The sequence below is a fragment of the Sturnira hondurensis genome, unplaced genomic scaffold, assembly GCF_014824575.4.
Source record: "Sturnira hondurensis isolate 20B ecotype Veracruz unplaced genomic scaffold, ASM1482457v3 Scaffold0000167, whole genome shotgun sequence".
Lineage (NCBI taxonomy): Eukaryota > Metazoa > Chordata > Mammalia > Chiroptera > Phyllostomidae > Sturnira > Sturnira hondurensis.
Window position 1 is genome coordinate 1,824,809 of NW_028072798.1, and position 25,855 is coordinate 1,850,663.

At 37.2% G+C, this 25,855-nt stretch overlaps 1 protein-coding gene across 8 annotated transcripts in view; it reads right to left on the bottom strand.

Annotated features, from left to right (window-relative positions):
- Positions 1-25,855, bottom strand: part of SYNE1 (spectrin repeat containing nuclear envelope protein 1) — a 407,591-nt gene that overhangs the window by 297,787 nt on the left and 83,949 nt on the right. For 7 of the 8 annotated variants that reach the window (XM_037051212.1, XM_037051603.1, XM_037051376.1 and 4 more), the window contains exons 4-11: positions 22,819-22,914; positions 19,068-19,151; positions 14,003-14,095; positions 12,955-13,133; positions 9,971-10,167; positions 7,446-7,555; positions 3,533-3,583; positions 882-989 (exon numbers count right to left, since the gene is read on the bottom strand). In XM_037051212.1, coding sequence (XP_036907107.1) covers positions 882-989; positions 3,533-3,583; positions 7,446-7,555; positions 9,971-10,167; positions 12,955-13,133; positions 14,003-14,095; positions 19,068-19,151; positions 22,819-22,914 — 918 coding nt within the window. The remainder of the gene's footprint in view (positions 1-881; positions 990-3,532; positions 3,584-7,445; positions 7,556-9,970; positions 10,168-12,954; positions 13,134-14,002; positions 14,096-19,067; positions 19,152-22,818; positions 22,915-25,855) is intronic. The other variant, XM_037051453.1, reaches the window with a different exon arrangement.

The window sequence follows — 25,855 nt, forward strand, 5'->3', positions numbered from 1 at the left end:
ATCTAAATGCAAGGGTGCTTTATAGATTATACGAAATCACACAACATTGCAATAGTACATTTTTTATGCTTTGTCATGTTGAGCCACATTATGCTACCCTTTTTGTAGCAGAAGTGAATGATGGAGGTGGGAAAAGAGGGTCGTCTGTAAAAATGTCAACAATAAAAAATAAACTTTAAAAATGATTGAAATATAATAGAGACTAGAAAATATAGCTTTGCTACTAAAATGCAGTGTTATTTAAATAGGAAAACTGTCAGTGCTGCATAGAATAAGTGACAATTTAATTGGAAAGCTTATTTTATGATTTTGTGTCCTGGAAGTAGAAATTGGAAGCCCAAATCCAGTCAATAATAGTGTAGGTAGACTGGGGAAACCACCACCAACTGGCCTCAACCGGAATTTAGTCGTTTAGAACCAGGCAGGTCACCATAGAAACTGACTCCATACGTGGGCCCACTCCAAATATTCACAGTGCGGTCCTGTCTTCAGTTCAGCTTATTCGATAGTGATTTCCAATTTGGCACTGAAGCCATTTGGTGGTGGACTGTTTTTGTTGTTGTTATATGACATCTACAAAATTATAAGTTCTGTAAAAAATGAGAACTAGGTATTTGTTCTTCTGGGTCATTTATAGAACTCCGAGGTCCAGAAAAGTTATGAAGCCTCAGAGCTATACATAAGTGTGGACCCACTCAATTTAAAACTACTCATTTACCTGGAAATACAATTATTAAGTGACATGCAAACAAGATAATGCACCTCAATTCTTCACAGACTTTTTCATTCACATCATTGGAAAGATTAAACACAGACAAATGACATACATAAATCTCTCATGAAAAGGTTTTAGCAACTGAAATCCCTTTTGCATACATTACCTGATATTTATCCTGCAAATTCGATTCTGTCATCTGTGCCCTTGTCAAATCTCTTTCAAACTGTTCTATCCAAACCTTCATTTCCTTCAGAATGAGCCTGTCTTCTCTCTAGAAACCAGCAGACATCACAATCTTATTAGTAACTGTGCATTTCATCCATTTAATTGCTGATTAACACCTAACTGATCCTAGAAAAGAGTTAATACTTAATAAGTTTCAATTGTCTCTAAAATTTTTCTCTTTATTCACTTTCACTCCTTAGGAACGGTAAAGAACAAGAATTAATTCGGTAAAAATAGTTTAACCTACCTTGGAATACTAAAATTATCTCTTTCTTTTTTCTCAGAAAACACTAATTTGATTAAGAGAATGTCTGCAAGAAGGGGCTGCCCTAAGTAAAAGAACTACTCAGAGCAATAGCTGGGATGGGAGGAGGAACATAGGCTTGCACTTGCTTCTAAACCCAAGGCCATGGGTAACCCAGAGAGCTGTGGCGAACGAGATCAATTCTGACCAAATTGAAAAAGCAACAGTCACCATAGCATCGGAGTACAATAACATCAATCACAATAACAAGTCTATTGTTGAAAAATATTATTCGGTGTTATAATCTCCATGTGAACACAAAACAACATTTTTCTTGTTCTATGTGGTAGTTCTAGACCCTGGCAACATGGAATCTATGAGATGTTTACTCAAATGTACGTTGAATAAATGCATCCAGGACACCACCTTCATCTTGAAAATGAAAAAAAAAAATCAGCGTACATGCTATTTCCACAAATAATAACAAGAGTCATTCTAGCACTGAATTAGCAAAAATATCCTAATTTTTCATCAAGATTTCTTATCTGGTAAGAATGCCAACATAACTAGAAATATATTTAACGTGACTTTTTGGCATTTAAAAATAGCTTTCGACGACAGCATCTCACTTGATGATGGCAGCTCTGGGACAGAGGAAACTGTCTCTGTGAAGAGGCGAAGGGGCGGAGCAGGGAGTGCGGGCCTCGGAGGCAGGCGACACTGATTCCGGATTCTGGTTCTGACATGGATCAACTCTGGGACCTAGGGCACGTGTCTTTTTTTCTTTGTTTCTCACCTCCCCACTGTTGCACCATCATGGGGGGGGGGGGGGCGTGGTCAGCACACACGCATCCCATGGATCGGGGCCCACAGACAAAATCTTTATAACACGCCTGGTACAGAGATTGGCGCCGAGTGCTGTGCCGCTCCCTGCCTACTCTCACCGTCCAGTCCTGCAAGGGCGACCCTCCTCTGCTGGGAACCTGTCCCCCTGGGGTACATACGCCTGCTTTAGAGCTCAGCTTACGCACAGCCTTCTCTGGCCCAGAGGCTTCTTTCCAACCCAGAAGTCTACGCCAGGGGATTTCAAACTCTAGCGTGCACTGCGATCATCTGGAGGGCTTGTGAAAACCAATTTCTGGATTCCATCCTCAAGTTTTCCGGCCCAGTAGATACAGGGTGAAGGCTGAGAATTTGTAGTTCTAACAAGCTTCCGCATGACTCTGACATTGCTGGTCTAGGGACCACATTTTGATGGGACTCCTCAATGATCCTGTAACAGCCTGAACTCAAAGAGTTACCCAAAATGCACTATTTTATCATCCACTGAGTTGCCTCTTTCCCCCCACATTAAACACTTAGGTATCTGTTTTTCACTCGGGTCTCACACAGGCACTGTCCAGATGGCAACCTGTATCACTCCATGCAGAATCGCGGAATACACGACTGACTGGTAAAATAGAGAAATACATGGAATGAAGACTCTGAAAGGGCAGCGCCTCTCGCGAGAGCTCCTCTGAATGAACAGTGACTGTGATCGAGGCACAGGTTTTATCTTCAGTTGACTTTCCTGCTCAGAAACGCTCTAATGATGCATTTCTAAGAGCTCAAAGGCACACCATGCTCTTGGTATACCTGAAGTAAAAGTTAATGTAACAATTGATCTGAAATCGGTTATATTTGATTTTTTATTGTGATTTTGTTATAAATCCTATTGCATTGACAGATTCTTCAACTCGGGCCTATGTGGAATGTAAAAAGGTGAGAAAATTCAGGTACAGGGTAACTGGGATGTGGGAAAGAGTTCCTAATCATTAATTCCACACATGTTTTTGCGTGCTTACCGCATCATGAAGTTGATAAAAACACATGAGCCAATATTGAGTGGAAGACATGTAATTAACTCAGTGTTATAAATTAACTGAATTATTAGTTTCAATTAATGACTTACCCATTTCAATAAGTGACCTCCTGCAAAATCATTTTAAATATAAAAAATAAGTCTTTACTTTTACTTTCCATTTCAAATATAATAAAAGTAAACATTGTCATTGTCAATTGTCCCTTTTATTAGTGCTATTAGTTGTTATTAAAGAGGGATTAATTGATGTCTTCATATAATTAAGTATTAATGGGAAAGTTCATTTGAGTGGCTCAGACTGTTACTAACATTTAATAGCAATTACATATATTATTTTTTCTGATAGAAAGGGGAAGGAAATAACAGAATTAAGGAATTAAAAGAAATGTTTATAAAGACAAGTACATGCGAAGGAATGGCTAACAAGCTATGGAATATAGAATGCTTGAAAGAGGTCACTAATTCAAGATTCCTTAAATCTTACCTTAAGACTGTGGATACAATTTGCAAAAGATGGGAAACCTGGAAATATTTCCTAACAATATGAAAAGATAACATATAGAAAGTAATATAAATCAGGGACAAAATTATATAAAAAGCAAATAAAAAAACAATGGAGGAACACCTGTCTATAAATAAGGAGATAATAATTTTAAGGGTATATAGTTACTTCAAGATGCTTTCATAACTTTTGAGAGAATCTAAACATTTGAATCCAATAAGGCAATGTGGTATTCTGGCATTTGATGATTTCATTTTAATTTGTAGTAGTCATATGTGGCAATATATGCATTTTAGAAATGTCTTGAAATATTAAACACTTTAAAAGAACAATATAAAGAAAAGGTATATGGATTCATAGTATTCTCTATAATTAAGATCATGATATGCATTTCTCTATCCCTATAACCACAATGAAGACTGTACTGTGCTTCTGAGAGAGGTCAGTAGTATTTGTTGCAATAGGAAAGGGAATGAGTGATAAGTGACTGAACGTTTTTTTTTAAAGATTTTTATTTATTTAAATCTAGAGGGGAAGGGAAGGAGGGAGGGAGAGAAATATCAGTGTATGGTTGCCTTTCATGCGTCCCCTGCTGGGAACTGGCCTGCAACCCAGGCATGTGCCCTGATGGGGAACTGAACCGTGATACTCTGGTTCGCAGGCCCGCACTCAATCCACTGAGCTACACCAGCCAGGGCAAGTGACTGAACATTTAATAGGTGAGACAGATGGGTCAAGAGGCCTACTCCATTCACTACTGAGTGCTGATTATCTGGAAATACCTTTAGGGAAAAAGTTTCTTTAACCGTTTTATTGATTGAAGCAAGAAAAGCATAGTGTGTTTATGTCCAAAAAAAATTGATTTAAAATGGTATCTAATTTAAATAAAATAACTAATTTTAATACATTTATAAAGAAGACAGACATCAAATACATTAAAAAATGGAAGCCTGGAAGATAAGCTGATGCCAATATTTTAAAAATGAATTATGAAGTACTTGGAGGGGTGGGCAGGGTTGGGAGTATAGGACAGAAAACTGTACTTGAACAATAATTAAATAAATCTAAAAAAATGAATTAAAAGAACTATTTACTAAGGCCTCTGCAGACAAATCCTGACTGTCCAAGGTGGTGGCATCATCAGCCTGAGTGGATATACTCTATAAGGTCCATAGTCTATAAAAATCTAAAATCTATAGTCCACAGGATAGAATTAGATGGCCATTTAGCTTACATTGAGCATAGGCCTTACATCATAAAAATGTAATTTTTTATTCAAAGTAGTCATTTTAGACAGTTATGCCCTACATTCCCAGTACCACATTACAGACATTGCAGTAATGCCCACCCTGCCACCCATGTCCATGGGTCGCACATGAATGCACACATTTTCTTTGTCTAGTCCCTCCCCCTTCTTTCCACCATCATCCCCTCCCCCACTCCTTTGGTGGGCTAGGTGGAGGAGGGCAACGGAGGAAACTTTGGGACAACTGTAATAGAATAATAAATATAAATGATTAAAAATAATAATGAAATAAAATAAAATAGCTGCACAAACATTCAAAATATGCCACATTAAGAAAGGGCAATGTTTATAATATATTCTTCTCAAAAATTAACCTTTGAAGTAACACTGAAGAAATCATTTGCATCCTATTTTTAGGGATCGGATAGCAGGAATGTTTAAAAGAACAATCAGAATTTATTTCCTGGATAATGAGATTAACATCCAAGTGATAAAGCCTCTTTCGTAAGCGCATTAACAAGCTAATGTCGGCACTGGGTGTTTCAAATCTCTAAGGGTTTTGCTTGAAATTCCTGTTGGTGGGGGTTAGGAAAGCATACTCTTTCTTTACTCAGGCCTTGCAGCCACATAATTTACTCACTGGGGAGATGATCAATGCCAGAGAAATTAAAACAGTACATACGGTAAACCCAGATCAGAAATAAGTCCAACTGGGTAATAAGATAAAAACATTTGATATAAAAATCAGGTAGAAAGCTGATTTTTCTCTATGCCATATTTCCTAATACGCTTTATTCAGAGTTTCTGATTCACACAGCAGCATCCCTTAATGCTGGGTTAACTTCATCCAAGCAATCTAGGATAAAGGAGTAATGCGTTTTTTTCTTAATTCTTTTATGAAGTTATTGATTTCTATTCATGCAATATCTTTTCCTATGGGAAAACTTTGGGATATGCTCCCCTGGACTTCCTGTGTGTCTCTTAAACCTGTTTCTAAGTTTATTTAGAAAGCCTATTTCAGTTTATTTCTTGGTTTTCCAGTTGCTCTTCACTGTAATCTCAAACTTCCCTAAAAACTCTCTACATGAAACTATGTGATGAAGATGGAGAGGTACCTTTAACACATTTTAAACATTCCACTTATTACTTTCCTTGGTGTCATTTTGCCTTATAATTAATTATAAATGCAACAGAAATCTAGCTGTCTATAGTAAAAATTACTACTTTTACCAAATTAGGAGAATGGTTAACATCCATTGTTATTGAAGACTGGGAAAACATCTGGTGTGCTGCCTAGAGTATAAAATGGGACAAACTTTCCTACAAGTGATGTGAAAACAGAAACATACCATATGATCTCACCTATAAGTGGAACCTAATCAATAAAACAATCAAGTGAGCAAAATAGAACCAGAGACACGGAAAAGAGAACAAACCGACAGTGACCAGAGGGGAGAAGGAAGGGGAACAACTAGAAAAAAGGGGGAAGCTTCAGTCAAGTCAAAGAACAGGCATCAAGGACCCATGGACAAAGACATGAGGGGGCGGAGAGTGGGGACTAATGCAGGAGAGGTGAGGTGGGCAGGGCCGGGGAGAGCAATGGGGACAATTATAACTGAACGATACATTCTTTTTAAAAAGCATTCAAAATCTGTAAGTTCTTTAGCCTAGGAAATACACTTCTAAGAAAGAACTGTAAAACAGTGCTTTATTGCAAAACGGTTCATAAAGCATTGCTTATATCAGCAAAAAATGAGAAATTTATAAAAATTAAGATTGAATAAAGAAATTACTGTACACATATATGATGACCTGGAGAGAATGCCATGGAAAAGTTTTATACAATGATGCCAAAGAGGGTAGGATTGAGGTTGAGAAGCGGGGGTGGGTGGGGTGAGGAAATGTGGTGGCAGGAAAATACAGAAAACTGTATTTGAATAACAATAAAATTAAATTAAAATAATTGTATGTATACTATGGTTCTATTTCTGTTAAAATATTGTGTGTTTACATATATAAATGTTTGGACTCACACCAACATATTACTGTTTTTCTAGAATATGTTCTCTCTAGAAAGTCAAATAGAGATAATCTCTTTTTTTCCAATTTTTTCATTACAATGAGCATATGTCATTTGAGCAGTATGAAAAAATGAAAATATTACTTAAACTATTGAAGGGCTAAAGAATCTACTAACCACAGTGAGTAATTAGAACTTTTATCAATTTGCCTTGTGTGATGTGAGCAGCAATTTATATAAAGAAATCTGAAAGTCAAATTTCATTTTCAACCAATTGGGCAGAATAAGGGGACTCAAGACCCAGATGCACAAATAAGGGGTGGAAATGAAATCTCTTCCATCTTTAAATTCCTAAAGTGGAGTTTCCCAACACCAACATCTTGCCTCAATTTTAATTCACCAGTATTGCATATCCAGCACTTATTAATAATGTTTTCTCTATCATAGCCAACACACAAACGGGAGAAAACTCTCCCTGTAATAAACAACCTCCCAAAGTCAGTGATATCTATTGTTTGCTCAATTGCTCTCCTATTAAAATGCACTACAATTTTTTTTGAAAGAGCATGCTTCAAAATCCGAGTCCCTTTCATTGAGCGCATATCAATACCTGATAAATGAACACTTACATCAGTCTCTAGCCCGTCGGGGCCTGCGTCGTGGATGTCAGGGTAATGTTTCAGAAACTGAGCGACATAGGTCATAATAGACTTCTCATCTGGCTTATCTACATCCACATCTGGGAAAAACCAAAATCAAGTGTGAATACATTAATTCACATTATATTATGGTAGTACAAGTTTTGAAATCTAGCCGGTATATCAAGGACACTGTCCTAAAGCGAGAAGAAAAATAAAGGTTGTAGTTGGAGATTTTATGAGGGGGCAGGGAACAAAGGTAGTCTGAGTGACACATGGTGGAAACTTTATAATTCGTAAAGATGACATATTAACCAAGAGGTTTAGGAAAGTAGTATTTGTTTCATCTAAATCTGAACATTAATTGATCGAGGATCTGAGACACTATATGGCTATTCAGACACTCAGTCTAGTTAATCAAATACAAATGGGAGGTGAATTTCAGGACTGTAGTGAGCGGACAGTATTTAAAACACAGCTTCCGCACTGAGGAACAAGTGACCTTACAGCTTGTGTAACTGTGTGTGGCCAAATATGTATCCCCCCCCAAATCCAACAAATTTTGCTTTAGAAAAAGGAAGATGCCATATATTCAATTCCTTAGGAAGCCTTTCCGTTGTTAAGCATTCTCTGTATTTAATTACTGTACTTCTCATTTAAATTACTGTACTTTGAGCAATTAAGCACTTTTCGAAGGAGACACAGAACCTAAAAAGATTCCAGTCATTGTCATGTTAAGTTTATAAATGTTTACCTAATAAAATTAGTAAAAATCAGGCAAAGATATTTATACAAATTTGATAATTATGCATGGGGTAGGACTATATGAATAAAAGGTGTTGAATGTTATAAAAAGTCTTTTAAATATTCTTTTTCAAATAAATGGAAGAAGGATTGTATTTTGGATATTAAAAATATGAAATGTGTACCTAAAGAGCAAAAAAAAAAATAAGACAACAAAACAATCAAAATGGAAATATAAAACTACCCTAATATTTTGTGATGTCCCTTGTGCCTTGAGATATAATTTCTCAGGCCTATCAATGTGGGATCTAAAAAGTTGCAACTTAAACAACTTAAAAAGAAACTAAGGTGATGTGTTCTGGAATCTGTAAGATGGCCCAGTGGTGATTTTAGAAAGGACAAGACCACTGATACAGAAGATGCATTTGAAGAATGAGTAACACAAAATGTGAAAGTAGAAAGAAAAACAACATTTAACATATGAGTACATATATATTTTAAGTATATATGTAACTAAATCACAGAATAAGTATTATAATAGATTTTGTTGTGTTTAATTTATATCCCTAAAAGTTTGTATGTTCAAGTTGATTAAATAGCTTTTTGATAGGGAAGTTCTCATTGGGAAAATAAAGGGTCACCTCACATGGGACAGTCTGGGTTTGGGCCATCTCATTCTCTGATCATCAATGAAAATACTACATTCCTCTGGTCCAGTGGATGCAAAGAAACCATTTATACTCTCCTCTCGTCCCATTCCAGGAAAAATTTGAGCTCTGGTGCATCCTCTGAAGTCGAGGGCTGCGATAAGGTCGTGGCTTCCCCCAGGTACAATAGATACTGTTGGGTCTTTTTGTGCAGAAATGAGGTGGGAAGCCCTGGATCCCTTTGTGAATCTGGGGGCCCAAAGCAGGTTCCTAAAGGGCCAGGGATCACCAGGCTGCTCCCCGATCTCAGAGGGGACTAACTGTAAGTCTCTGAAACTTACTCTCGGAAACACAAGTGCATCCGCTTAAACATTCTTTTACCGTCCAAAATAACTTACACTGTATTTTCACTTCTGCATTCATTAGTAAAATTTCCATACATGCCAACGCAAATATGAAATTATCAGTAACTTTTGGGGAATTCACTTTGACACTTTTATTTCAATATAACAAAAACTCAAGTTTATTAAAGTTTATTAAAGTCCTCAAAATTGCCTTTTGAAAACTTGAAAGAGTTAACAACTCCATTCCTAAAAAGTTTTCAGATTCAGAGCCTTACCAAAATGGTCCCCAACAACTACAATGAAAAATATTAGTCAATCATTTGTGTAGTTTTCCTCATTGACAATGAAAACACTGGATGGTTATCAACATTTCTAAGTATTTAATAACTGGTGTTTTAAAGATATGATCTTAGGTCACTAACAATTTTTTATTTTTTCCAGATTCTTTGGAGTTATACACATGCAGTAGTCCCTTTATCCAGGGGCATGGCTCCCCCTCAAACACATGCTTATAAGGTTTTCATTCCACCCGTACGTACAACGAGTACAGTTCACCTCACGAAGCCACCAATGTCAAAGTGTTGTGTGCAGCAATAGAACTATATTTTGCTCCCAATGTAGCAATAAATATTTTTCCAAAAGAAATTAGTATAGGAAGATACTATTTATTTGTGCTTTTCTCAAATTTTCTAGCTTCTCAGAGAGTCTTGAAAGTCATCTGCAATTTCTGGGTGTAAAACATACAATCCCACTGAGGTGTGTCAAATATTATTGAACGAACCTTCGGGATCTAGCAATCTGGGGATCCCCAGTTCCGTTTCGGCGATAGTAAAAGCTTCCTCCAGGTTTTCTCGGTTGGATCTTCCCTTCACCCTCTCCAAGTCCACTAGTTCTGGGCGAATAGCGTGGATGACTGAATGAAAGGCAATCCCATTCCTCCAACTTCGCCCAAAGTCCTTCACTTCTACACCAGTCTGCCTTTATGAAATTAAAAAATAAAAGAAGAATTCACATTCCAAATGCCAAACATGCATTTTTCTCAAGGCCTCATGCAGAATCCAGCACTCAGTAGCAATAAATGGTATGTGGTTATCTAGATCAGTTAACTGGCTTTGAGAAAAATTGAGCAGAACAGTATTTTTAGAGGGTAATAAGATGTAAAAATTCTGGTTCTATACTTAAAGATTTCCATATTAGATTTCTCAGTAATTGAGCCACTCAATTTAAATCACATATTAAATAAAACTATTTTAGGTAAAAATGTCTAACAAAATAAAAAACAATACATTATAAAAACATATTTTTTAAAAAATTATGTAACATTTTAAATGATAAGCAAACTGTGTTGCCTATGACCAAGATAAAATTAACACTAAATGAAATAACATCATTCAAATCTCTTATTTTACCCAATGTTCTCAAAATTTTAATGAATTGTAAGATAAAACATATCTGACTGATAAACCAATTAATATCAAAAGTTGATAAATGCCCTTAAATTTTATCTCATAAACTTAAGATTCACTTTCAATAATGTTTTACCAAAGTATACTCAGTTTGCATAAAATATATTACCCTAAATACAGCATCATTTGATCTAATCATTGGCTTCCTAACTAAATATTAAAAAAAACAATTTTGTAAGACCCCAGTATTTGTAAGGTAATCTTGAATCTTCTCCTAGTTCTTTTAGAGTTTCTGTCTCTGGTAGGACATATATAATTTTTTTTTCGGTCAACATACTGGCCAGTATCTACCCAGGCTGAGTAGAATGTTCTGTTATTTATTCATTTGTATATTTGCCTCAGGCTTCATCTTACTTTTCTACATATTTTTTCCTTTGCCCATATTTTTTTACTTCATACTCTGAGTCTCATAAGCCACCTCAAAATATTTTTTAACAAAATAAGATGGGATATAAATAAATATTAGCTTATATATATATATATATACACATTATATAATATATTTTCTGATTTTTCTTGAGCTTGTTTATTGTTTTAGACATTTTTGGAAAAATAAATATATAAAATATATCTCTAAATACTTACTGTGTTGGAATAATTCAAAACATTTTACTATACTTTCTTCTATATTTACTTTTTTTTAACAAACACACCCTACTCTGTCTCATATTAGATCAAAGTACAGATGATATCCCTGAAAAGGTTGTATTAGTCCAAATCTCTCATTTAAGAATCTTAGATGCAGAAAGTGATGAAGTATGCATAGTTTATAGGCATTTTTGACCTCTAATACATATTACTAAGTTATTTTGACTGGATCTGATACACGTATCTTTGCTGATATTATTAATTTTGTCCTGAAGTGCAATTATTTTCTTTTTCTTAGTTGAAAATAAGGCACGCTCTCATTTCTGAGAGTCCATACTATTAGTACATAAAATTCCTAAAAAGTAAAAGAGACAGAGTGGGGGGCTTAACTCTCTTGTGCTGCTGGAACAGTTTTGGGTCTACTACTCAAATTTTTCAAAATTTTATATAAAAACACACATTAAACACAAAGTTTTATTACAACAGCACCGTGACAAATGCCACAGCATGTGGCTGTGAGTCTCCTCCTCATCCACTTAAACTGCAAAGGAGATCGGTAACGTGCTCTGCGGGTGGACTCCAAGCAGCGGACCAGCAGTGGGGGAGGGGCTTTTCATTTCATTTCTACTAGTCTTTCACGAGCCACAAAGCTTTGCTTTCAAAAATATTTTTGAACGTAATTTGATGAAAAAATATTCCCCAAGTTAGAAAACCACCAACACGCTTTAAAAACTAAACAAAACTGTATAAATTAGAAACACTAATTGTATCTTCTTTATGCTTGTCTCTCCTTAGTTTTGCTTTTCAAATACTTTAAAAAGAGAACTCCCTATGTTTAGTGCCTCGATATTTTATAATGGTAAATACCTGTTTACAACTATTTCCCAGAAATAAAGGATACAATTCAGATTAGATTCAGGCATCCAAAACAAAATAGAAAGTAAGTTAATGTTACATATCATTTAGAAAATCTTACAAAAGCACAATTTCTTTGTGAAGACACCTTACCACTGACCACACCTCTCCACAAAATATTGGTATGATCAGTTAAAATTGTATTGCAATTGTTATGAAATGGTACTTTTTCAGAGTGGTACTTTTCTATCCACAATTATCACATAAATATACACACACATAAATTTATTTTACGTAGAAGGAAACAAAACTGGAAGCAAATTATTCATCCATTAAGCTAGAGTTAACACTCCAGATACATGATGAAACCAAAGGAAAAAATTAAAAAATAAAATTGCTAGAGCCTTGCAGGAAATAACAACCAATATAATATTTCAAAAGGTGGGCTTTAGTTCACATTACTATTAAATGACCCCAAGTCTCATAACAAGATAATCAAGCTTAAATCTCAAGTTTATTTGTGTAAAGATTTTTTAATGGGAGCAAGATTCCAAACAATGACTTAAATAGAATTAGCCCTCATGCTACTAAGCATAGTGTAGGGATTAAATGACTTAATTAATCAGGCCCAATGACGTGAAGTAGGAATTGGCTTGATTACAGCATTTTCCTAGAGTATTAGTGATGATTTGCATTTATATTTTAACTCAGAGAAAGAACCAAACAAGACCTGAAGCAGAGCCACTCATTCAAATGCCTCTTCAAATGCTGTACTTATTGGAAGACGGACACAGTGATAAACTGATCACTCAGATTATTCAAGGGTTTCAAATGTATCCTTACTCCTGGTACTTACTTGGCTGCTGTGTATTGAACCCACTTTAACAGAGCCTTCTTAGCGTTTCCTTGGATCTTGGTGGCCACCTTCCGTTTGCTGGGAGGGCTGGCAGTCTCCGAGCCGGCCATGCTGTCCAGAGAAGACGTGCTGCTGGACAAGGACTGCAGCTGCGGCAGGTTGCTGGTCAGCTCCTCGATCTGCATGTGCGTAAATCATCGGTGAAGTCAGAGAATTATCTTTGCTCTTCTTTCCCCAGATGTTTACTTTTCCAACTAACGATGGTTCATCTTAATACCCTGAACACTGCCAACAAAATGTAAATTCTTCAAGGACAGGATTGACATTTTATTCCACTTGGTACCTCCCCGCTGCATCTAAAACTGTGCAGAGGTAACTTTCATGCCGTAATGAACACTCAGTAAATATTATGGCTTAATAAATAAAACCTAATGGCTGCCCAAACCATGTAGTGCACAACACCAAAAGTCAATGTAAAAAGCCTAATGTAAACTACGGACCTTGAACGACAATGCTGTGTCAATACAGGTTCTTTAGTTGTAACAAACATACTACTCTGATCGGGGATGTTGGGTTATGGGGTGGCTATGTGTGTGTGGGCAGGGTTATAAAGGAAATCTCTATACCTTGGACTCAATTTTTCTATAAACTTAAAGCTGCTCTAAAATCATGAAGGCTAGAACTGTTATTCTGGATGGAATGGATTTCACCCCTTAATGTCTAATAGGAATATAGGAGTGCCCTTCCAGTGACCAGAGAAAAAATTTTCTAAACTTCCTGTTCCAATGTCATTCTCACTGTGTCCACTCCACTTTTCCTATTGGGGACCTATGCCAGAGTTTTAGGGGGGGGAGTTCCATGTTTATAATGCCTTTATAGGGAAGAAGAGGATTCTGCTACCAAAAACCAATGTATGTGTGAAGGTCGGATTTCTGCCAGCTTGAGAATATACCCCCAAAGTATGACAAATGACAACATTATTAAAATGTCCACCGTGACCTCCCTCCATGACATTATATCAACTGATAGGGGAGCTGTAGCACAATACCTGGAAATAGAGAATAATGGTCCACACCAGTCCAAGAACTATTGAGGGTCGGCCATCAGCAATATCAGTGGCATTAATGTTGACTAATTTAATCTGTTTAAAGAGAAAAACTGTACTAGTAATGTACTGGAAGATGGTAACCCATTTAACTATGCACCAATGAGCACTCTACTAGACATCACGAAGGCGTGACCATGCCAGTGCAGCAATACACACGAGGGAGCAGGGTGAGCCGTGACGAAAACAACGAGCACCCGGTGTCAGTGGGGACTTCAGGAGCATTCGTGAGGCGCACACAATAAAATTAACTACAAAATGAAATAAAACACTTCCAGTTGAAAAAAATATAACATCATGCAAGTAATTCCCAATGAAGTGCCAGACAGAAAAAAAAAAAGGTTATTCTGTACATTCAGGACTTGACTGAAACTTAAAAGAAACCAGATGAATAGTTTAAGAAGATGCACTTACTTTGAAGTTTGTTACCAAATAGCATGAAACTTATGTTCTCTTTTACCTATAAAAGTCAGGAGTTAAAAATTCTAAAACTTGTACTAACCGGTGATCCTCTGTACATGGACTGACATGAAAAGCAAAGGGAGAAGATGATATACAAACATAAAAACCTTTGAAAATCAGCCGTATTTGTTCAAAGGGAATACAAATGTAGGTAGGAAATATATAGCATTATTTGGAGAAAGCATTTCAAAGACAAAGGAAAGCCAAGAAAGAGCAAAGTGGAGAAAGACTGTTAGTGCCCTTCCCTGCTTAGGGGCACTGATAACTATAAAGTACCCAAGACACAGGCTAATCTGCATACCGCTGTTCCCAATTATTCATTTCAAAGCCTTCCCAGCAATCAACAATGTTATTTCCTGAGTCCTAGCAAAAGGATTTCATCTCAGTCAATGTCTATCAAATACAATTGGAACTGCTCATCAACCTTTTCATAATCCCTAAACAAATACAAAAAAATAATAATAAAGTACTCAAACTCCTCACTTAATAATTTTCAGCCACAATTTCATGAGCTGTTTTATTATTAACAATAAAGTTCAGAACATTGAAAAAAGTTTACTTTAATAAAAATTGATCAGATGCATAATCATCCCACAAATACTTTACTCTTGAGTAATTAGTTTCAATTTGCTAGTTATCCATTAAGAAGAGTAGTGTAAAAGCCAGCACAAAAAGCATTGGAAGTAATTTGTTTCACATTTATGGAATTTTGTCTCCCTGGCAACTTTCATACATCATGTTCAGGGACAGAAACCAATAGAGAACTGACACAGACTGTCAGCTTCTGTGACTGCTTCTTTGAAGCCTAGCCCTGTGCAAGACGTATAATATGTTTGTGGAAAATAAGAACCTTCACATTTCTTTAAACTTTTACAACAGAACCTCTTGCAATTTTTATAATTATTTTGATCCTTTTACAATTTCTCTGGAATTTTCTCCACATTTATTTTCGTACCCATGGACCATAGATTTATAACATATCTTAATAAGCATAAGATTGCAGTTCACCCTCTGTATCCTTGGGTTCCAACCACCAATCGAAAACACTCTAAAAACGTTAAGTTCCACTGTTGGGGACATGTACTGTGTAGTTAGGCCCAGATGGGTGGGCTTGCAGTGAAAGGACAGACTTTTTTTTATCTTATTCCTTAAACAGTTTGGTAAACCATTTACATGGTACTTACCTTGTGTGAGGTACCATAGGTAATCGAGGAATGATTTAAAGTACACTCAAGGATGAGTGCAGTTACATGCAAATTCCAGGCTATTTTATATAAGGGACTTGAACATCCTTGGGCTTTGGTATCTTTGGGGTCCTGGAGCCCACCCCCCACAGAAACCGAGAGAGGCTGTAATGCATTTCATAGAAGAGAGATCACTCCCTCTTCCTTGTATATCACTCTTTTTTAAAAATGTGATTGAATTTAAGTTGATTTTTCTACACCTACCCAGCTCTAACTATACTATAGAGTTAATAGATTCAACTTATGGACCTAATGATATTTTGCTCAACTTGCGAAAAAGTGTTTTTAATCATTATTTTCTCTCCTAAAAACTGTGGTTCCACAATGGATTTACAGAGCACAAGTTTGTTTGCTTTTGACATCCTATCCTTTGAAAAATCTTATTAAGCTTACAATAAATTCTTAACAGCCTAAGAGGTGGGATGAGCAACAGAGGAGCCATCCAGAGAGACTGAAACATTTCCAGAAGCCAGAAGGAGGATGGAATGACAGGACTGAATAAAACCAGAGGAGCACATTGGACCAGTGGTTCTCAAAGTGAACTCAGAGCAGCAGCGAACACATCACCGGGGACCTTGCTAAGAATGCAGAATCTGGGACTCCGCCCCAGACCTTCGGATCCAGAAGCTGAGGGAGTGCAGGCCGAGAATCTGTTCTAGCAAAACCTCCAGGGGGTTCTGATGTGTGTCAGCATTTCAGAACCCTGGACTAGAGTCACTGTACTTGACCCACATAGTCTGGAAAATTTTGATTTTGCAAGCCAGAAACCAAGATGGATTGAGCTGTGTGTACCCCAAATTTGTATGTTGAAGCCCCAGTTCATGATGTGACTGTATTTGGAAGTATGACCTTCAAGAAGGGTTAAATGAAGTTGTAAGGGCGGGGCCCAAAATTACTGAAGGCTAAATCTAAGAGTATCGGTACAACCATTTTCAAAGAAAATAGGCAAGGCCTGAAACTACTATGTGTACACTTACCTTCAGACCCAGCAACCACACTTCTAGGAATTTACCCAGAAAGTGTACTTTCAATAATACGGAAGTATGTATGACAGCTATTAATTGCATCATTGTTTCTGTGTGAGTAACATTACAAACCATCTAACTGGTCATTCTTAGGAGAGTGGTTAAATAAACTCGGGCACATCCAGACCGTGGGATAGTATGCAGCTATGAAGGTGAATGAGCAAGACCTCCATGAACTGAACTGATTTGGATGATTGCTAAGATATGCTGTTAAATTTACAACGCAAGTGCAAAAGTGCATCTGTAGTACACTTTCCTCGTGTGAAAAACAGGGGGTATATGAAGATATATCTGCTCGCTTGTGCAAAAGAAACACAGACATGATCAATGAAAAACCAGGGAGACTATGGACCCAGAAGAGTGAAAGGGAGTGAAAGGGAAGGGAGTGATAACGGGGTAGTAAGGATGGGGCAGCAGTGGCATCTCTCTAAAGATAACTTTACTCTTAGAATCAGTAATGATCTCATTGTCCAAAATAAAAACAAAATAACCAACTAGAATGTGTGTGTGTGTGTGTGTATGGAGAGGTTATCCAAAATGGAATAGAACTCTTTTTCAAATGAATAACATAATCACATAATCACACTAAATGGGATGGGAAGAACAGAAGTAACCTAAGTAAATTTGGGAAACAGCCTTTGACTGGCTATTGCAGCGCTAAGGACCAAAAGAACTGCACAGAAATGCTGCTCTCCAGTTAGTGAATCTGTTTCTCACAGGGTTATGGGTTAGCAACTCTGAAACTATTTTATGTGCATACTAGGGCTGGAAAATAAGTGAGTATATGATAGATGAGAGCCATAGTCTCACTGTAAAAGAAAGCAGAAACAAGTATGGGAAGCTAGAATAAATATTGTGGCACTGAACTGAAATCAGAAGTATCAGTTTCAACTACTAGTGCATATATATGTATATATATACATATGTATACTATATATAATACACATAGTATATGTATATATACTATACTGTATGTGTGTATGTGTGTATATGTATGTATGTGTGTACACACTCACACATATGGCTAGAGAGGAAGGGAAGGGGGAGAGAGGGAGGGAGAGGCAGGGTCGGGGCCTGGATAAGTGAACATATTCTATATCTGTCTGTTGAGAGGGCCCAGGAGCAATGAAATCTCAGTAGCAATGAGCACACCCAAATCTTGGTTTCCAAATAACGCCACTTGCTAATAAAAGGATCAAAGCTTCCTTAGAGAAGTAGCTGATCCTAGAACTGAGCCAGGGAAAATACAAGATAAACAAGAGCCAGCCTGAGGAAACTTTTAATGGCCAACAATTTGAACCAAATAACAATAACAACAGTAATGAATTAAAACTGCAGGACAAAATAAATTATCTATGAGTTTATGCTAAAATAAATAATTGAATAAAATGGAGGAAAAAAGAAATTCTTTTCTTATAGTACAACTCCCATTAATGCATGTATAAAGAATGAGAGAAATATAAAATTACCATTAAGCAAACAGCACAGAAATACTGAAGGCAATCAATGCTAAAACTAGTGAGCAAAGTTTAAGAATAAGAATATTAGCACAATCTCAGTTATCTCCCTAAGTTATTTCTCAGTCATAATATAAAGAGAAAACAAAAACTTTACCAGAAAAGAAATACAGGAAATGACCTTATCATTGATGAAGATTAACATGACCAGCAATAAGACCTATCAGTAGCTTGTAGCCTCTAATATGATGCATGGAGGAGAATACAACATCACTTCTCTTGGATTCTTGCAAAACATGTACGACTTCCATATAATCATGAAGTGGAGAAGCATTCTTCAAAATAGCTGACTAGCAATTCTCAAAAGTGTCAAAGTTATGAAAGACAAGGAAAGAATGAGAAACTGCCCTAGAGAGGAAGAGACAAAGGATCAAATCCAAGGTGTGTGACTGACTGCATCCTGAAGAGGAATAAGACACTGGGGGGAAAGTGAAGATATCATACTAATGCCTATGCTTCAGTTAATAGTATCAGACCAGTTTGAATTTCCATATTTCGATCATTGTACTACATATGCACACCTGTACTATGTATAAGTCCTTAAACTAGAAAAAGCTAAGTGAAGTATAGACAGTATAGACATGAAATATCTGTACCCTTTTTAAAAGGCCACTTCTCTGTAAATCTAAACTCACTTTACAATAATATTGCATGCAATTGTTCTGTAGGTTATATGCCATGTTTTTACTCCAGGGTCAATACGAAAACCCTCTGTTTCCCACACCTTCTTCTTCGAGTGCTTTGGTTTTGTTTCTCTTACCTTCCTTCCTTCAAGGAAATTGAGTGCAGTGCCAATGTTGGCCACAGCATGGATTCGCTTCATACGGCGTCCTTGTTCACAGGGCTGTGAAAGAAGAAGACGAATAGAACGAAACGCAAAAATTAGCCCTGGCAGGTGTAGCTCAGTGGATTGAGTGCGAGCCTGCGAACCAGAGGGTCGAGGTTCGATTCCCAGTCAGGGCACGTGCCTGGGTTGCAGGCCAGTTCCCAGCATGGGACACAAGAGAGGCAACCACACATTGATATTTCTCTCCCTCTCTCCTTCCCTTCTTCTCTAAAGATAAATACATAAAATCTTTTTAAAAAACACAAAAATTAAAAAATAGTTCAATAAGAATATTTTTCACAACTTTAGAAAATAGTTATAAAATGTATTTAAGTGTATTTAAGCACACTTGAAGACCATGCAAGAACAACCGGCGTTACTCAATTTCTCTAGAGAAATTGGCAGACACACGGAGGGGCATCACCCACCCACACAGCCCCATGAAAGTGCATCAGTTCACACAGTAAAAGCATTCCTTCTCAGTTTCTCTGTTGCTGCATTTGCCTTTCTGGTTTCTCTACGTCTTAAAGCAGAAATTTTCAAAATTCCTATGTTGTCTCTGGAGACCGCCACTCACACTCACATATGTTAAGAAATATTTACACAAAAAGTACTCTCGCTGAGTGTGGAAGGGCATATATAGGAAATATAGGATATATAGGCTATATATAGGAAATATAGGAAATCTCCGTACTTTTCTCTTCATTTTATTGTAAACCTGAAACTGCTCTAAAAAATAAAGTGTTTTTTTTAAAGTACTATTGGTCACTCACCATTTTTAAAAAATTAAACATAAAACATTATTGACAATATCATAGCATTTCTCTGTTTGGATGACCAAAATACATGGAGCATACGAGCCAGGGTTAAAAAGGACTCTGAGAATGAAAAAAATATTATTTACTCCGTAGTATGCTCTGGTTACNAGTTATAAAATGTATTTAAGTGTATTTAAGCACACTTGAAGACCATGCAAGAACAACCGGCGTTACTCAATTTCTCTAGAGAAATTGGCAGACACACGGAGGGGCATCACCCACCCACACAGCCCCATGAAAGTGCATCAGTTCACACAGTAAAAGCATTCCTTCTCAGTTTCTCTGTTGCTGCATTTGCCTTTCTGGTTTCTCTACGTCTTAAAGCAGAAATTTTCAAAATTCCTATGTTGTCTCTGGAGACTGCCACTCACACTCACATATGTTAGGAAATATTTACACAAAAAGTACTCTCGCTGAGTGTGGAAGGGCATATATAGGAAATATAGGATACATAGGATATATATAGGAAATATAGGAAATCTCCGTACTTTTCTCTTCATTTTATTGTAAACCTGAAACTGCTCTAAAAAATAAAGTGTTTTTTTTAAAGTACTGTTGGTCACTCACCATTTTTTAAAAATTAAACATAAAACATTATTGACAATATCATAGCATTTCTCTGTTTGGATGACCAAAATACATGGAGCATATGAGCCAGGGTTAAAAAGGACTCTGAGAATGAAAAAAATATTATTTACTCTGTAGTATGCTCTGGTTACTTATGTTTGAGGTTTTAAAACTTATAGCGTGCTTTCCGCATACCACAATGTTAATTTCAGAACTCAAAATAAGTTCAATGAGATGGATAGCATTAACCTCCTTGACATTGACGAGGTCCAAAGGGGATAGGCGAGGTGAAGTAATTTTGCCGTGATCGCACAGCCGGTAAACTGACCTCTTCTCTGTGACAATCGACCCTCAGTAATCTCCCATTAAAGCTCCAAACTGAGGGGTTTTATTTTCCAATTAGAGCATACCAGGTAATACATTTTATGACATGATTTTAAAACAAACATTTAAATAACTATGCCTTGATGAGTAGGGCACTTACACAGAAGTAGGATTCTTATGCCCAAACTATACACTTTTAAAATAATTTGTCATGGCAGCTAAATGCCTATGAAGTTTTCTGTATATTGATGGCAAAGTACAGTGGCAAAATTATATGGATACTTAGCATAGTATGCTTCTTAAATAGACTCATTTGAATTGTAATGAAGCTTCCTTCAACTTTCTAGGAAATAAATTAATTCAGGAGGATATATGAATGTGACTGGCTATATCTGGTGGTCAAGGGAGTATATATTTCAATTCAATAACATGTACATCTCAATGTTAATCCAATTTACGTAGTTCATGTCTATGTCTATCTCTTCCAAATTGCCTGTTCATGTGTCTTGTTCAATTTTTTCCCAAACAAAACCTAAGAAAAGGACTTGGCTGCCTGTAGGTTATTGGGGAGACAATCCCAGGTAGCAGGAGTGAGGATTTGTGAAAAGTGAAATGGGGAAGGGGTAAAAGCCAATAAAGAGTGTGGTCTTGAGAGTCCACAGTGGACAACTGGGCTCGGTCCCCCATGGATCCCTTTGGGCACTCCATGAGATCTGTAAAATATGCCTCAGAACCATTCCACCTGCAAATGCCACTCTGGAGCATTATTCATGGACTCTCATTGCCACTGGTTGAGGGTCCTTTGAGGCCATTAAGTCTCCTATACTTGAGGGCTGCCTGGTATTTTGATAAGTCCTGAGGGAAGAATCCCAGAGACGTGCTACCAGTTTGTGGGTTTCAGATGCTGGTAGAGGGCGTGATAACATCCAGCCCTGTGAGGCTGAAATCAGACATGAGCAGAGATGACATCCAGGGCACAGAAAGCATCTGCTACAATACGAATCAAGTTAGGTAAGTGACTTATGCAAAATCAGTATCACTGTATTTTTCAATAAACAATGATCTTTCAGCTCTTTTGAGGACTTCCTTCACAAAATTAACTAGAAATTTATGCCCAGGGAAAATAAATTTTTACATAACTAAATTATCTAAGTAATAATGATTGTGTAGTTCTCATCAAGATGCAATAAATAAAGAAAAAAATATAAGTGCTCCCAATTTTAGACCCTGTGTCTAGTGTGTTATATAACATTATGAAGACTATTTCCTGAGCTTCTTTCTCTCATTATAGGAAACATAAATAGTTTATGTTTGCAAACTACTTATTTCTCTACCACTCTGAAATGAAAAAAAAGAGTAGCCAGAAAAAAATTAGTATTTTATTACTTGAGTAATGTAGAAAAATATATTTACAGCTCACTGGCAATGTTGTTTTTCACTCAGCAGGTTTCGCAGTGCATAAAAGCAAATGATTCTGCACGAGCTGTTCCCATGACATGTGACTGATGTCGGAGGATGTCCACCGCTTACGGAAAAAAGGCCATGTCGACTTCAGCTTACTTTTCAACAAGCAGCTATAGAAACACACAGGTATGGGCCAACGATCCTCTCCAAATACCAGCCAAGCACTTGAAGTAAGGGAGATGTTCATTTGCAACTAGGCTTCCTAGATACCGTACAGATGCAGTAGTTAGTCCCAATGGACTGACCACTGAGGAAGTTCTCTGCTCTTACTTTTAAGGCTTCCACTACTATATGCAATGCTTTAAATCTACTGAGGGAATGCAAGAACGAGAAAGGGAATGTATTCCTTGCTGCCTAAAGCGACAAGTTGTATAGTGCTTCCTGCATATTGCTGACTACAAGAGGGAAAGACTCTATCTTATGCTGACAGAGTCCCTTACAGTTCCAGCTTCACAACCACCAATTCCAAATGGGGACTGTTTGACAAGTCTGGTCACGGCAAAGATTCTTACCAGTTTCTGCCCAGACAAGACTTCCAGGAGAGCAAGCAGCTTAACACCATCCTTCATGTCTTCAAAAAGGTTTTCTATCACCATGGGGGGTTTCCTCTGTAAAAAGAAAATGAATAAATGCAAAAATGTCTTGTCTCTTCCTCTGTCATACCTTTGCTCTTCACTGTGGTGAAATTTGTGAGAGAAATTTCTAAAAGTACCTACAGGGTTTATTTTACAGGTGATTGGCAATTACCTTTTGACATTTCACATGTATACCAGCATCTTCCTAGAGATTTGTGACAAGTGTAAGAGAGTGTGGAATAAGGGGCACCATCAGTATAAAAGATGGGAGCCATTGAAAAGATGGGGAAGGAGGTACTCCAGTTAAACTAGAATGACCTCACTGAGTGCGCACATCTCCAGGGCTTAAACTGGGTGCTGCACTTCCACAGGACCCTGTCTCCCAGGGTGCCTAGCTCAGTGACTTGCCACGGAGCATGTCAGCTTGGCCAGGGACACAGATTTCGTATCCTGCGAGTCGGCTGGCTGTGTTCTGCTTCGCAGCCTGGCAAACCTTCTCTCACAGAGCGGCACTGAACCCAGGGGATCACAAGGGCCAGAGTCAGACTGATCATTGAAAAACTGTTGCCACTACTGTAAAAAAGAGTTGAGGTCCACTTTCAGTTCACAGAAGATCTTTTATTGTTTATGAAGATCATTAAACTACTCAATATACTGGGTTCATAAAACTTAAAATAAGTTTTGAAATAAGGGTATTTTGGCTTTTAAATAAATATCTTAAACTTTAAAATAAGGGGTATTTTGGCTTAAAAAAAGTAAAGAACTGATAATGCCAATGTTGATGGGCAATGCAGGGTAGGGGTCCTCAGGTTTCTTGTAGAATAACATTTTTTTCTATTTATTACCTAGGTTCAATCTCTACAGCTTTCTGATTCTGAGTCATGTTAAAGACCTGAGGCTGGATTCCTGACTTGCAATTACCTTTCTTTAAAAAAGAGAAAGTTCTATGTAGAGATATTTAATTGCCAAATGTTTTATTGAAATGTGACTTTTTTCTCTACCCACTGATATGAGACATTTATATTTCTCTTATGACTGCATGAATTATAGTCTCTGAGTGGTACAATTCTAATTTTAAACACAGTTTTCTCTTTTTATAAATTGAACGGCTGAATACATTTAGTTCTCAAGCTGTGAAATACATGTTCAAAAATAAATTTTCATTTATAATCATTCCTTTCTAAATCCCACTATTGACACTGCTTATTATTTATACAGCAAAAATGTAATAGTGACTTTATATTCTAAGCGTATAAATAAAATTGTTCAAGATTAAATGAGCCATTACAACGAAAACAATTCAGTGCAATAAGAATCAAAATTATTGTACAAGCTATACATAATCATTAGAATGTGGTCTACATATCATTACAAATGCCCATTTGTACCTTACAATTTTAAAACAGTGGGAAAATGAGAAAAAAGCTCATACATATGTAATATATTCCATGAACAAATACAAATAAAATTTTTTGCATATTGTGTTAACCTGAAAATGTACAAAGAAAATTGAGCAAAGCAGCAGATTTTTGTGAAATAGTAAATATTCCAAGAAATTTGACACACACAAAAATAATAAATTGCATCCACACGTCCATTTTGCCTTCAACATACACAGGTCGCTGCCACTTTGAAGACCTTTGTCCCTTGACCTCCTGCTGCCTATCGTGTTTCTCCTCTTGCATCGCTGCTGGTGCCCACCTGCTCCCTTCCCCTCCGGCTGCTCCTGCCCAGCGCTTCATCTCAGCAAGATGGCTGACCAACAGCTCAGTGGCCCACTGGCCTCTCCACTCCCGGACACTGCTGGTACCATCCTCTCCTTGATCTCTTCTTCCCAAAGCCCCTTTGATCAGCACGCCTGGCTTCCGGGCCTCGTTCCCCTCTCTTTTGCCTTTCTTCCTATCTGTGGCCAATCACCAAACTCAGTCTCAACTCCCCTGGTCTTTGCAAACTTTTGCCTAGACGGATGCATCTCTTCACTCATTCTTAAGTAGTTTCTCTCGAATATTGTTGAGCATATAGCAGGCACCCAATGTGTGCTGTTGGCTGATCGACTGAATGAATGAATGTGGTTTTCACACAAAAAATATCTTTCCGGGCCCTACGTCTATCTTAATGGATCTCTAAATGTGGTGTATGTATTATGGGCAAAACAAAACAAAACAAAAACAAAAACAAAAAAACGGTCAGCCCTGGCTGGCGTAGCTCAGTGGATTGAGCGCGGGCCTGCGAACCGGACGATCGCGGTTCGATTCCCAGTCAGGGCACATGCCTGGGTTGCAAACCGGTTCCTTGCAGGCTAACTACCAGCAAGGGACGCACAAAAGGCAGCCATACATTGATGTTTCTCTCCCTCTCTCCTTCCCCTCTAAAAAAATAAATAAATAAATAAATAAATAAAAATCTTAAAAAAAAAAAAAAGGTCTCCAGGTTCCTAGGCAATCAAAGACTGCAAGAGAACACAGACCTGTAAGTACCTTGTTTTGGATGCCTTGCTCACAGTAGGAATTCATTAAATACTTGTTGAAGGAATGAATGACTTTTTCACTCTGTGCATGGAAAAGAAGAGTAGGTGGCTTTTATTGGAACACAGATACATAGAATACCTTTAATTTCCTCATTTTCCTTTTAGCACATTCCCGGTCAGTTTTCATCACTTAGTTTATAGCTAATCTTTTTTGGGTATCCAACTAGAATTAATTGCTTCTGTCCTAAGTATGCTGCTCAGATCAGAAGGGTCATATTCCTTTGTATTTAGTTATTCGCAAATCTGTGTTTCCAGGAACTCAGATCATAGGGCTTCTTGAGCACAAGGAAGAAGTTGGGTTTATCTTTATATACTGAGTCGCAAGCACTGTGCTTAGCACTAGTTGTCAGCAAAAATGAAGACAGGGACTAAAACACACTCGATGGGGATATTTACAAATAAATATCTTTTGGAATTTTAGGGAGATGTGCACAAATAAAATCACAA